Source organism: Giraffa tippelskirchi, chromosome 5, assembly GCF_054371585.1.
Source record: "Giraffa tippelskirchi isolate mGirTip1 chromosome 5, T2T-mGirTip1v1.2.pri, whole genome shotgun sequence".
NCBI classification, from domain to species: Eukaryota; Metazoa; Chordata; class Mammalia; order Artiodactyla; family Giraffidae; genus Giraffa; species Giraffa tippelskirchi.
The window spans coordinates 75,453,556-75,467,062 of record NC_137279.1 but is presented as its reverse complement, the minus strand read 5'-3'; the positions used below and the strand labels follow the sequence as shown (position 1 = coordinate 75,467,062).

Sequence of the window (13,507 nt, the reverse complement as noted above, 5' to 3'; positions counted from 1 at the left end):
GGCTTTATTCTAAGTGTCTGACTTGTGTGTTTTTTTTTTTTTTTTTGACTTGTGTGTTTAAAAAAGATATTCCTGGCAGCTGTGTGGAGAAGATTGTAGAAAGAAAGTGCAAAACCAGGAAGACCAATTAAGGGGCTCTTGTTAGTCCAGCGGAGAGTTGGTGGTAGTTGAGGTGGCAGGGGGCAGTGAGGAGAAGGGGCCGGATCCTGGCTATTAAAAGTGGTGCTGCTGGGAGTCACTCATGGATTGGTCTTAGAGGGCCCATCAAATGTTTAGCATGTAGCCAGGTGACGTCTTAATCAAGCTCAAAGGGGCACTGTTTTGATTCCCCGGGTGACTGCGGGGCTCTCCCCTTCTTCCAGCGCTTGCGCCCGACTTCAGGCTGAACCCTGTAAGGCGTCTGATCCCAGCAGCCCGAGGAGGAGAGGTCGTGATCCCCTGCCAGCCCCGGGCAGCTCCCAAGGCCGTGGTGCTCTGGAGCAAAGGCACTGAGATTTTGGTCAACAGCAGCAGGTACGAGCCCAGCCCCCTCCACCCAAGCGATTCTGGCTGCACTCTCTCTCCTTGGATCCCCATCCCCATCCCGGGACGACAGGGTGTTCCTGGGTCAGCCAGGTGTGCTCCGTCTTGCTGCAGAGTGACTGTGACTCCGGATGGCACCTTGATCATAAGAAACGTCAGTCGGTCTGATGAAGGCAAATACACCTGCTTTGCTGAGAACTTCATGGGGAAAGCCAACAGCACAGGCACCCTGTCTGTGCGAGGTGAGGGCTGCGGTTTGGCTGCAGTCAGTGCGAGGTGAGGGCAATGGTTTGGCTGAGGTCGGTGCGAGGTGAGGATGATGGTCTGGCTGCGGTCGGTGTGAGGTGAGGGCTGCGGTCTGGCTGCGGTCGGTGGCTCGGGCACTGCAGGGCGCCCTCCCTCCCCACCATCCGGCTCTCATGTGCTCATGTTCCTCCCAGTTCCGTTTTTTTTTTTAATTAATTTATTTTAATTGGAGGCTAATTACTTTACAATATTGTGGCTTTCAAATCAGCCTCGGGTGATGGGATGGGGAGGGGTGTGGGAGGGGGTTCAGCATGGGGGACACATTTCACCAGTTCCATTTCGAGGCTACCCCGGGGTTTGGTCTCAGTGGGGACCACCATCCAGGATATGCACCTCCATCCCTCCTACACATTCAGGGGGCTGCTGGCAGGTCAGGGTACTGTTGGCCACGCGGCCTGTTCTCTTTCTCCTGGGGTTCAAGGCAAACCCTCTCACCCTGGCCTGCTACCCCTGCCGGGGCCTATCTCCTCCTGCTCCACTCAGGGCCCCTTTGTCTTGGCAGATGCAACCAAAATCACGCTAGCCCCCTCGAGCGCCGACATCAACTTAGGTGACAACCTGACCTTGCAGTGCCATGCCTCCCACGACCCCACCATGGACCTCACCTTCGTCTGGACTCTGGACGACTTCCCCATCAACTCTGACAAGCCTGGGGGTCATTACCAAAGGGCCAGCGTGGTAAGGCCTGAGGCCAGAGAACTCAGGGCTTCTCCCTCCTTGGTAGACAGGGCACCCAAGATGTCCTTAATCATCACCACCCCAAAGCCTTTCCCCTTCCCCCAGGAATGCTGGCAAGCTCATCCCTGGGTCCATACACCCTCTCTCTTAGACAGGCAGCTCCCTGGGTTCCACCCAAAGTCTGTACATGCAGGAGAAGGTTAGAGGCAAGCCTGGATTCCCAGCATCCAGGAAGACTTAAGTCCCTACTGCTATCCTGCTGCCCCCCCAACGCAGATGATATCATTAACCTAAACCAACGTTGACTGTCTTCTGAAAAAAAAAAACAAAAAACCTACTGTTTAATCCCCAGTGGTACCAAGTAGAAAGCAGCTGATTCCTCCCACAGAGCAGAGAGGAACAGCAAGGTGAAGAGGTCTGTGGCATAACGGAGCAGGGGACCGTGAGCCGCGCCTCCTGCCCCCTGACTCCCTGCAGGGGAGGGTCCTCTGACCTACCCCGCGCCCTGTCCCTCGTGTGCAGAAGGAGACGGTTGGGGATCTGACCATCCTGAATGCCCAGCTGCGCCATGGCGGGAAGTACACATGCACAGCCCAGACGGTGGTGGACAGTGCGTCTAAGGAGGCCACAGTCCTGGTCCGAGGTACGGGGTTCCCACCCCACCCCCACTGGGACGGGCGTCTAACAAGTCTGTTGCGCTGAACTCATCCTGAGGGCCTTTGCAGGTACTGAATGAATAGAATACTCTTCCTCCAAAGCCAAAATTATAAAAATCTACTTCTAAACACATTCCAAGCCTGGAGAAATTTGCTGGGGCTGGAGAAGGGGATGGCAGTCCACTACAGTATTCTTACCTGGGGAATTCCATGGACAGAGAAGCCTGGCGGGCGCCTAAGGAGGCCATAAGTTCACAGAGTCAGACACGACTGAGCAACTAGCACTTTCACTGGAGTGTTGGAGGCTCGTGCTGGGAAATCCTGTCACGCCTCTGTGAGGGCCTCTGACTCCTCCAGCCTGGGACACATCCTTCCCCCGGGAAAGCCCCCATCCGCAGCTCACTCCGGCCCGTTTCTTGCCCTCCCACCGAGCATGTGTTTGCTGCACCCTCTGCTGCTCCCTCCTGGTACTGCAGCGGCCCACGCAGGCCTGAAGGAGGTTGGCTCCAATTGGAAGCTTTGCAGTTCTGACCCACTTTGCTCTGACTTCTTGGCATAGGTCCACCAGGTGCCCCAGGAGGCGTGGTGGTGAGAGACATCGGTGACACCTCTGTCCAGCTCAGCTGGAGCCGTGGCTTTGACAACCATAGCCCCATCGCCAAGTACACCCTGCAGGCTCGCACTCTGCCTTCAGGGAAGTGGAAGCAGGTTCGGACTAGTAAGTGTGAGGTCCTACCTAGGTCAGTACTGGTGACTCAGACGGTAAAGAATCCGCCTGCAATGCGGGACACCTGGGTTCGATCCTGGGTTGGGAAGATCCCCTGGAGGAAGGCATGACAACCCACTCCAGTACTCTTGCCTAGAGAATCCCATGGACAGAGGAGCCTGGCAGGCCACGGTCCATGGGGTCACAAAGAGTTGAACATGACTGAGCAACCAGCATGCATGCATGAGTGCTGGAGGGGGTGGGAGGTGGGGGCCAAGGAGCTGGAGCTTCCAAGGGGGACAAGTGTAGGCCCCTCTGCCTGGAGGAGCTCCCAGGCCATTAGGGAAGAGGGCCATACAGGGAGCGGGAGAACAGGGTAAGAGTTGAAGGAAGAGGCTCAGTCTGCACCCTTGAAGCCCTGGCAGGACCATTACTGGGGCGATGAAAGCATTCATGGTGTACAGAGCGCTCACAACATCTTACAAAGATTCCAAGGCGGGGAGGTCTGCCTCCTACTTTCCCAGTCACTGACAGAAGAGACACTGACTTTTAGTAAACAGCAGGCACCAGTGTGAGAGCTGGGCATAAGCAAGTGATGCACACCCAGTCCCTGCCCTTTGCATCCAGACTGGTAAGTAAGTGCAGGACACTGACTCCCTGTGCCTTGCAGATCCCGCCAACATCGAGGGAAACACCGAGACTGCCCAGGTGCTGGGCCTTACGCCTTGGATGGACTACGAGTTCCGGGTCTTAGCCAGCAACATCCTGGGCACTGGGGAGCCCAGTGGACCCTCCAGCAAAATCCAGACCAAGGAAGCAGGTCAGAGCCCTGGGTGAGAAGCAGTGTTGGGGCACAGACACCGGCTCTCCTTAAAGGGTGCTCCAAGCCAACAGCAGTTACAGGAGCTCCAACCCTGCTCACCAGAATTCGGACTTTATAACAGAACAAATGTGGAAGAACCTAAGTCAGGGCAAGGCGGCTACACTGCACGACACCCTGTGCCTTGGTCCACATGTGGTCAGGGCTGGAAGCCCTCCAGTCCAAACTGTTCACTCAAAAAAACAGGCCAAACTTACTACTGCATGTGAATCTACAATTATCTAAAAGTTTAATTTTTATTTTATTTTTAAAAAAATATTTATTTGTATTTATTTATTTGTCTGCACAGGGTCTTAGTTGTGGCATGTGGGATCTACTTCCCCAACCAGGGATCAAACCTAGGGCCCCAGCATTGAGAGATCAGAGTCTTAGCCACTGGACCACCAGGGGAGTCCCTAAAAGTTTAATTTAAAAAAAAAATAAAAACCAAAGCTTGGAGGAAGGAAGGGTCACGCTGGCAGAGCAGGGACTTGAACCCAGGACCATGGGGTAATGGGCAGCTCTCTTCCTTGGACAGACACAAGCTGCAGGAATCAGGTAGTGAGCAACGTGTGTGTTGTGCAGGGCACTGGGTGAGCAGCCAGCATCTCTAAGTCCTCCTTTAGATGGTTTCTTTGGCAGCAGAAGGGATGGACAGCCTGCCCACACCCCTCCCTTAAAGGCAGGTGAGCATGGAAGAGGTGAAGGTGAAGCCCTGGACCAGAGCCCTGGGCTCCCAAGGCCAGCAGCATGGAGTCAGGACCTGCCTCCCCTTCCCCACCCACCCAGGCCCGCCCCTCCGGCTGTGGGACAAGGGTCTGCCTTTTTGTGTCCCTGAAAAACGGTTTCCTGTGTGCCCCAGGCTGACTCTCCAGGCTCCTTAGGGAATCATTCAACATTTTTAACTGGTACCTCTCCTGAGTAAGAATTCCAGAAGGAGCATTTTCTTTGACTGAACTTGGAGAGTCAAAGGGTAAGAAGTGGTCTCCTCCACCGTAGTATCCAGGAGTTGAGCACGAAGCCATGATGCAGAAGAAAGATGGTGAGCTTTTCAATCAGAAGACCTGAGTTCAAATTCACACTGTGACATTTATTAGCTGTGTCACTTTAAGCAAGTTACTTAACTGCTCTGGGCCTCAGCCTTTTGACTCTGAAAAGGGTAATAGGTGTTTAAGTGCCCTTTGCAAATGAGAAGGCCCTCAACTCTCATCAGAACCAAGTGATAAGTCTCCATTTGCTGTGTCATCCGCAGAAATATTTTGACCTTCAGCCAAGTTACTCCCTGCCAAGCTTCACAACCTAATTAAATATATTGTTTTAATAGCAGCCTTTTTGAATACTGGAGACAATTAGGAAATTAAATCCGCCACACACACCAAAAAACACCCTGTAACCCCAAAGAAATGTTTTTTGGATTAACTGCAGTTCTGGATTATTTATTCCCCTTAATTTAAAGAAAACTGGAGTTGGTCTCTTGTTATTGAGTTTACACCAACTAGAGGAATGAGGCTAACGCTCATTTATAGTGTATGCACTATGTATATGCCAGCCACTGTCTAGTTTAATTCTGTTTTTCTTACAGCCTTTGAGAGAAGCATTATTATGCTTATCTTATGGCGAGGGGAATCAGAGGCTCGGAGAGGTTAAATAACTTGTCCAGAGAAACACAGCTAGTAAGTGGCAGGGGTGAAATTTGATCTCAGATCCACCTGACTCCTGAGCCCACATCCAGAGGGACCCGGAGGACAAAACCAGGGCTCATTGGAATAGTTTCAGAAGAATAGATGTAAATTCTAATTGGTAGAATTTACCTGTGAAGCCATCTGATCCTGGACGTCTATTTCTTGGGAGTTTCAAATTACTAATTCCATTTCAGTACTGGTAATTGGTCTGTTCATATTTTCTATCTTCCTGGTTCTGGTTCGGTCTTGGGAGACTGCACATTTCTAAGAGTTTGTCCATTCCTTCCAGGTGGTCCGTTCTATGGGCATGTAGCCAGGGCCACTGGAAGGGAGTTCTGACCCTGCGATGCTTCTCAGCTCAGCTCCAGGCCCGTCTCCACTAACTGTCTGTCCCTTGGCCCCGACAGCCCCCTCGGTAGCCCCGTCGGGTCTCAGCGGAGGCGGTGGAGCGCCCGGAGAGCTCACCGTGACCTGGACGGTAAGCAGCGAGGACAAAGGCAGGAACACGCCTGCGGTGCTCTGGGAGGGCGCTTCTCCCTGCCTCCGGCCCACCCCGCCCCTGGGACTCATCGCCGGAGGGGCGCAGCGTGCAGAGAGGGCCAGACAGGGCCACTGCAGGGTCCCGACTCCGGAGCCAGCGCTGGCCCCCGCACCCGCTGCAGGGCGAAGCCGCAGTCTCGGGGCAGCCGGGGGCGAGGCCGGGCGGGGCAGGCGGCCGCCCCCCGCCCACGCGCTCTCTCGCCCCCAGCCCACTGCCCGGGAGTACCAGAACGGAGGCGGCTTCGGCTACCTGGTGTCCTTCCGCAGGCAGGGCGGCACCAGCTGGCAGACCGCGCGGGTGCCCGGCGCCGACGCCCAGTACTTCGTCTACAGCAACGACAGCGTCCAGCCCTACACGCCCTTTGAGGTCAAGATCCGCAGCTACAACAGCCGCGGGCACGGGCCCGAGAGCCTCGTGGCCGTCGTGTACTCGGCCGAGGAAGGTGGGCCGCCGGGGTGTAGGGTGGGGGAGGGACCCCTCACCCCAGCTGGGCTCCACAGGCGGGGCAGAGGAGACCCCTGGCTGCATTTCTAGCCCCTGCAGCCTCCACCGCGCTCAGGCCTGAAGGAGGAAGGCCGTCTGGGAGAGAACTGGGCCCCCGGGGATGGGGGGGTGCTCTGGGAACCCCCACCAGCCCTCAACCCTGCACCTTGGGCTTTTTAAATCTTGCGCAAGAGCAGTCCCAGTTGGCGGCCGCTCTGCAGGACACAAGGAGGCCCCGGGAATCCACACCCATTCTGTGTTGGTCTCCAGAGCCCAGGGTGGCCCCTCCCAAGGTCTGGGCCAAAGGAGTCTCGTCCTCCGAGATGAACGTGAGCTGGGAACCCGTGCAGCAGGACATGAATGGTATCCTCCTGGGGTACGAGGTGAGCGATGACGGTGGGGACTGGGAGGGGAGGGGGGCTGGGGGTCAAGGCGCAGGGACTTCTCACAGCTCAGCAGTCTTCCTCCAGAACCTCTCCTGCACTCCCCCGGCGCACAGCATGCAGTCTGTGCGCGCCACGTTGGCAGCCTCAGCTCAGCCCCTCTGGCCGGCGCCTGTGGACAGCCTTGACCTTACTGCCCGGCTGGCTCCCTGGACACTGTGGGAGCCCAGAGGAGGAGTGAGTTCCAGAAGGGGCATGGCCTGCCCCTTTGATGCCAGAGCCCAGCTCTCCTGGCACCCTCAGGGTGGCAGAGAACAGCACGGCCCCCTCTGTGTACCAGCCAATCATCCTGTCCCCGAGGAATTCTGGCCTAGCGATTTCTGATCCAAGCCTTGAGCCCACTGATTATTCTACAGTGGGGTCCATGTGGGGTACATGGAGAGTGAGACGGAGCAAGAGGAAGGGAAAGAAGGACCAGCACAAAATGTCTTTGTCTGAGGGAGAACCATCATACTAGGGATGCTGTAAATCCTAGCCCAGTAGCATCAGCTCTGGGCTTCAGCAAATAGGCCAGGTGAGCCCACTGGAGAGAGAGCTCCAAACCCTGCCCTTGATTTAGAAGAATATCCAGAAGGTCTTGGTGTTACGAGGACTATGACAGTGGGTTTCCATTTACTGGGCAGCCATCATAAGCTTGCTGGCGTCGGGGCTGGGGGACTGCTTTGCAAGTATGCATCCCATGGCCTTTAACAGAGTCCCCACAGGACTCCTGAGTTCGTTAATTGGGGCTGGGTTTCAGCAGGCCATCACTTGGTTGAGTCTGTTCCCACCCACCTGCTCCTGCATCCAGCCCAGGTACTAAGCCCTCTCCTTGGACTGGGCCCTCCACTGGGCATCAAGAAGGGAGCAGCAAATCACACCGACTTGTCTCTGCTTTCGTGGGCCTCGTGGTCAAGTGTCTAGGTTCTGAGTCCGAGACTGAGGGACCAGGGCAGAGCCAGGGTCAGCGTAGTGCTGAGTCACTGGGAGCTGACCGCTGACCCCAGGCTACGCCCGTTCGCTTCAGATCCGCTACTGGAAGGCTGGTGACAAAGCAGCGGCCGCTGACCGAGTGAGGACAGCAGGGCTGGACACCAACGCCCTGGTCACGGGCCTGCACCCCAACACCAAGTACCATGCGACCGTGCGGGCCTACAACCGGGCCGGCACCGGGCCTGCCAGCCCCTCTGCCAACGCCACAACCATGAAGCCGCGTGAGTCTGGCAGCCTAGGTGTGGGAGGGGTGGAGGGGGCTCTCGAGTCACTTTCCTGGAAAGACGAGTGCTCCAGCCCCCAAGGCCGCACGTCTAATGGTAAGAAGGGAGTGGAGTTCACGGTCTCTGAAGCGCCTCTCTTCTCCAGTCTTTGTTGGAGTTTGTTTCTCAGGAGCAGTAACAGAATGTTCTGGGCACAGTTGTGATGGGCAGATTATCTAGAAAGTGGCCGGCTGAAAGCAAGGGGGTGTGTGGTGGGGAAATATCAGGAAGACTCCTCCTGACTCTCTCCCCACTCTGGCAGCTCCACAGCGACCCCCTGGCAACATCTCCTGGACTTTCTCGAGCTCCAGTCTGAGTATCAAGTGGGACCCTGTAATCCCGCTCCGTAATGAGTCTGCAGTCACAGGCTACAAAGTAAGGAGGGGGCGAGCAGGCACTGAACACTGAGGGAGAGCTCGTTTGTATGTCCAGTAAACACAAGGGCGCTTCAGTTTCTAGCAACTTATGTCTGAGTTAGATGTAAGCAGAGTCTGGGACCATGAGAGGCGTGACTGCGTGAGTGATTCTCCGGGGAGCATGTAGTAGAGACTACACGAAGGAAAGTGGTGTGACTGCAGAAAGGCAGGGTTCACGAGGGCAGTGACAGACTGGGTGATGTTTGGGGCCCTTCTGGTGTGAGGAGCCTGCAAAATCAGTTCAGCTGCTGGGAACAGCAAACTGGCTCCAGGGAAAAGCTTATTCAAGAGCCTAGTCCTGGTCAAAGGGAAACAGGACGGGTGAGGAGGCAGGACCTCAAGGCCACAGAACCACGTGGATTCCTCCCATTCCTGGGGCCAGGGAAGGGAAGGATCAGCCTTGCTGTCAGGAAACCCGGCTGGCTAACCCCTTCCCACAGATGCTATACCAGAACGACCTACACCCAACTCCCACGCTCCACCTCACCGGCAAGAACTGGATAGAAATCACAGTTCCCGAGGACATCGGCCATGCCCTGGTGCAGATTCGGACCACAGGGCCAGGAGGCGACGGGGTCCCAGCAGAGGTTCACATCGTGCGGAACGGAGGTGCTGTATCCCCCATATCCCCCAGGAGGATCAGGGTCCATCCAGACGCAGGGATCATCCCAGCCCAAGCCAGGCCCCAGCCCAGCCAGTCCCCAGGGAGACAAAAGTAGCCCTGGACCCGCCCTTGCCGCCTCCCTCCTCCCCAGACATCCCTGAGGGCTGAGTGCATTTCTTGAACAAGAGCAAAGGTCCTACAAAACCCCACCAGAGATGGGCTGAGAGTACCTCCCAGTCCTGAAACCAGCCTCCTTAGAGTCTCCTTAGGGAAGGTCTGGATTCTGTCCTGGGGGCGGGGCAGGAAGGAGCCCCTTCAGCCCATTCCCACCGTTGGTTTCAGGCACTAGCATGATGGTGGAGAGCTCCGCGGTCTGTCCAGCCCCACATCCAGATGCCGCCCTCACCCACGCCGTGGCAGCGCTGGTCCTCTTAGGCTACCTGCAGCTCTGATCTTGGCGCCCTGCCTCCCCGCCACAGCTGGGCACCCACCTCGATGCACAGCCAGCTGGCCCCAGTCCCTTCCTGATGCCAAGGTGGTCCAGCACTGTGCCTGAGAACGGCTGGTTTCAAATACTGACTTTATTACAGAGCCCTTTTCGTAGGAGGTAGGATATGTCACATTCTGCCACAGGATAGAACCCATGCAAGGATTTTTTTTTTTAATCGAGAGGCACTAGGCAGTAACTTCCATGATGATACTGAACCCTATGCCTGGGCCCTCTAGGGTACCTGCATGGAAGGCAGGAAGAAGGGGGTTAAATGTGTATCTGTCTGTCAGCCGAGATGGCCCTCTGGGACCGCATATGGACTCTGGTCCAGACGGCAGAATCCTAAGCCCGGGAATACTGGACAGGAACGGGCTGAAGTGGGACAAAGCATCAACAGCAGCATCGCTCGGTCTAAGGAGTGGTCCTGACCTGAAGACCCGGGACTCTTCTACTTTCTCCTCTGACAGGGCAGCATGGCTGGACCCTAACATTGTCCTTGAGGACTCCCTGGAGGCCCCTGCCACCCACCCAGATGGCTGAGAACCAGTGTCCTGGTGTCAGGCCGGTAGCTGAGCCCCTGCAGCTCAGGATGGCCGTGCTCCCAACTGCTGGGTGGGAGCTCCGAAGGGCCCAGAGGCTGGGCCTCCTGCCGGAAAGTTGCACCAGACTTGGCCTGAGGCACAGTCACCTTAGGTGATGTCACCCTCTTAGCCAACACTGCCAACCCGACCCTGTCATCCCAAGTGACAGAAGCCACTACAGGTGTCTGGGTGACTAAAGGGCTTGTCTTGGGGACGTCCCCCACCACACCAAGACCCATCCTGCGCGGTCCCTCCAGGGTCCGGGCAGGAGGCAGGACAGCCGTTGTGACCCACCAGCTTCATCTAGCAGAACGTAAGCAGTCATCCTGTGTCTGCAGTCAGGCACCTTCCGAGAAGCCCAGAGGATAAATGCGGCCTTGGTGCTCCCAGGAGCGCCCCGGGCCGTTGGGCGAGCCAACCCCCACGCGGCCTCGGGTGCTGTTCTGCATTTCCCCGGAAGACAAGGAGGCAAATAAATGGGGCCCCCTGGCCCGGTCTCGGGGTGTTGTGCCAGTCCCGGCACATTGGAGCTGGAAGAGGCTTAGACCTCAGCGTGCCCAGGCCCCTGCTCTACCGGGGAGGAAGCGGAGGTTGGGAGGGGCAGGCCCTGCCTCCGGTCACACAGCCTGCCAGTGCTGGGGAGGAAATGGCCCTATTCTCCCACCTGTCCCAGGTCCTTTGTCTACCGAGGAAGGGGGCCATGCTGAATGGCCATGACCTGGTTAAGAAGGGCAAAGTGGGCTGTGAAAATCCTGCTTTGGGAGGTTCGGATGGCTGACAGTGGGGTGATTGGCATGGCTGGCTTCCAGCCCACGGCATGTGCAGACTGACGGAGATCCCGTCTTCCTTTGCCTCCTGAGCTGGCTTCTGCTGGGACCTCAACATGCAGTGCTGGCATGAAGCCCCCTGCACCCCTTACACTTGCTTCAAGAAAAGAGGCCAAAGCAAGGACAGGGATTCCCCAAATCCAGGCAGCAGTGGAGGCATAACCAGGAAATTCCAAAGCCTCTGCTGTAACAGGTGGCCCTTCACATACAGGAACAGCAGGACAGGCGTCTGGTAGGGGACGGGCCTGAGCCTGGTTTCTGGTTTACAGTCAGAGCTCTATTTTGTTATGGTTTTTAAAATTTTTAAGTCCTGCTCTATTTTGTTGGGCAGGTTTATGTTGATGTTTACCCACTACAGTTTTTTAACAATGTAGGCTCCCATGCCTTCTCTGTGCCACCACAGTACCCGCCACCCTGGCCCTGGCCCGGGGGGCCGCCCCCTGGAGCCATGCGATCAAACCCTCCTCACCTGCCCATCCTTCATCCCCATGCAGTGCTGGGGGGTTAGCTCAGTGACCGCTCTGCCACTGCAGACCCACACCTGGCCTAGCGCCCAGCCTGGTCCTGCATGGCTGTGATGTGGCCTGTACCCCGCTCTTAGAAAGGGGAATATGAAAGGAGGAAACCTCCTTCCAAGGTCTCGTTGATTCTTCATTGCCTTAGCTGCAGCAGAAGCAGAGGGACAGGTGTCCAGATGCCGGCCAAGAGGGCTGAGCTGGTTTGCACAGGACCTGTGCGGCTGCAGCTGCAGCCCTAGGCTTGCTTGAAGCCAGAGATACAACCAAGAGTCTTAGTTCTGGGGGGCAGACCGACCCTCTTGGAAACCCAGGAAGGATTTTTTATTAGTAACTAATAAAACTCAGCCTCAGGAAAACCTGAGCCCTGTGTAGGGAGGACTCGTTTGGGGGGACTCAGAACTAGACAAAAACAGATGTTCTGGCATGCCGAGACTTCAGACAGAGAGCTGATTAAGACCAAATAAGACAGCAGGTGACCGAGGACACGCAGCCTGTTGGGGAGGTGGCTGAACAGGAGCTTGCGTGGAGGCGGAAGGCGAGATGAGGCAACTTCTGAGAGTCCCTCCCTGCCCGAGAGGTCTGCTTGCTACCATCTCTGCTCAGATGGGCTGAGGCTCGCTGCTGACGTGGTCTCGACGCGACCCGGGATCTCTCCCCTCTCACATGCCGAGCCCCAGGCCGGCAACCAAGGGAAAACAGCCACAAACAAGCGCTTCCTTCTACAGCTCAGTAAGTGCCTGAGGAGTGAGGGCAGAGCGTGCTTCAGGGCCTGGTACAACTTCTGCTCTGCACACGCCGGTGCTCAGCCTGGGGGCCCCGGCTACGGTCCTGGCTCCTCCATGCTGTTTGCCCCCACAGCCCTGATGTGTACCTCAGCCTGGACAGCTCTCTCCAGACGCAGCCTCGGGGCCCAGTGGTGTCGCTGCCCCTGCTGGGCCTCAGATGGTACACGTGGTGCCAGAGACCAGGAGGGCCGTGGGCCAGGGGCTCTTTTCGATAAAATGGCAGCAGAGACATCAGAGAAGATGTCTGCAAGGAGACCTTTTTTCTAGGGTACTCTGAGGAATTTGGACAGCCGTGTCTTGGGGTCTGGGTTAGGTGATGACTGGAGGGGATGCTCTAAGTGTCCTTCAGGACTGGCATTCTTGGAATCAAAATGTGCTCAGCACAGGAAGAGTCTTGGAGCTTCTCCCTGCGGGGGCCCCTGCACTGCAGGAGAGTGACTGCAATCACCATCATTTGCAGGGGAGGCATGCCCCAGGCATTCCTTGCCCAGCATACGCCACTGCCTCTTGGCAGTCCCAGGAGTGGTCTGGTCTCCTCTGGGCAAGAGCCCGAGCTGACTCGAGTGTCTCAGCCCCTCGCATCCTCCCCAGCTGGAGGACTCTGTGCTCGTCCTGGTCTGAGTGTGACAGCCTGCCAGCTCCTCCATGTGGAGGAGTTTGCGGCACAGGGGTGGTGCCCTCTTTCCCTGGCTCAGGTCAGACCAGGCTTCATCCTGGAGACGAGCGAGGCAGCCGGAGAGGCCCCTGGAGCGGCACAAGGGGGCAGACAGGCACTTAAGGAGCTTCACGGAGAGCTCCGTGGAAAGAGGTGCCTGGGAGCCAGCTGTATGTACAGGCTTTGGGAAGGCAGGACAATAAAAAGAAGATGAAGAGGGAAAAAAGATGGGTCAGATAGCTCTCCCCAGTCCTAGGAAGCCTCATGCACTCAGATGGGGTCCACTCGGCTTTGGCCCCAACTCCAACCGACACACCCCCTCCAGGATCTGCATAGCTTAGAAAAGCTCACAGGGGCAAGGGTTGCAGCTTCATCGGACCACTGTTAACTTGGTTTTTGTTAAGATGGACCCACTCCCACTGATCTGTTATTACCTATCTCTCTTAAACTTCTTGTAATGGTAGTTATTTATTGACTCTGGTAGCGGGCAGTTCTTAAATAAAGATGGTTTCTCAACCTG

The 13,507-nt window shown here is 56.5% G+C and overlaps 1 protein-coding gene across 1 annotated transcript in view; it reads left to right on the top strand.

The window, feature by feature from the left end:
- Positions 1-13,503, top strand: part of CNTN2 (contactin 2) — a 34,352-nt gene extending 20,849 nt beyond the window's left edge. Inside the window, exons 11-23 of the mRNA XM_081490918.1 lie at positions 363-513; positions 637-764; positions 1,331-1,506; positions 2,029-2,149; positions 2,722-2,880; positions 3,539-3,688; positions 5,817-5,887; positions 6,158-6,392; positions 6,704-6,816; positions 7,883-8,069; positions 8,374-8,486; positions 8,968-9,136; positions 9,474-13,503. Of these exons, the coding sequence (XP_081347044.1) occupies positions 363-513; positions 637-764; positions 1,331-1,506; positions 2,029-2,149; positions 2,722-2,880; positions 3,539-3,688; positions 5,817-5,887; positions 6,158-6,392; positions 6,704-6,816; positions 7,883-8,069; positions 8,374-8,486; positions 8,968-9,136; positions 9,474-9,583 (1,883 nt within the window). The 3' untranslated portion in view covers positions 9,584-13,503. The remainder of the gene's footprint in view (positions 1-362; positions 514-636; positions 765-1,330; positions 1,507-2,028; positions 2,150-2,721; positions 2,881-3,538; positions 3,689-5,816; positions 5,888-6,157; positions 6,393-6,703; positions 6,817-7,882; positions 8,070-8,373; positions 8,487-8,967; positions 9,137-9,473) is intronic.
- The last annotated feature ends 4 nt before the right edge of the window (positions 13,504-13,507 follow it).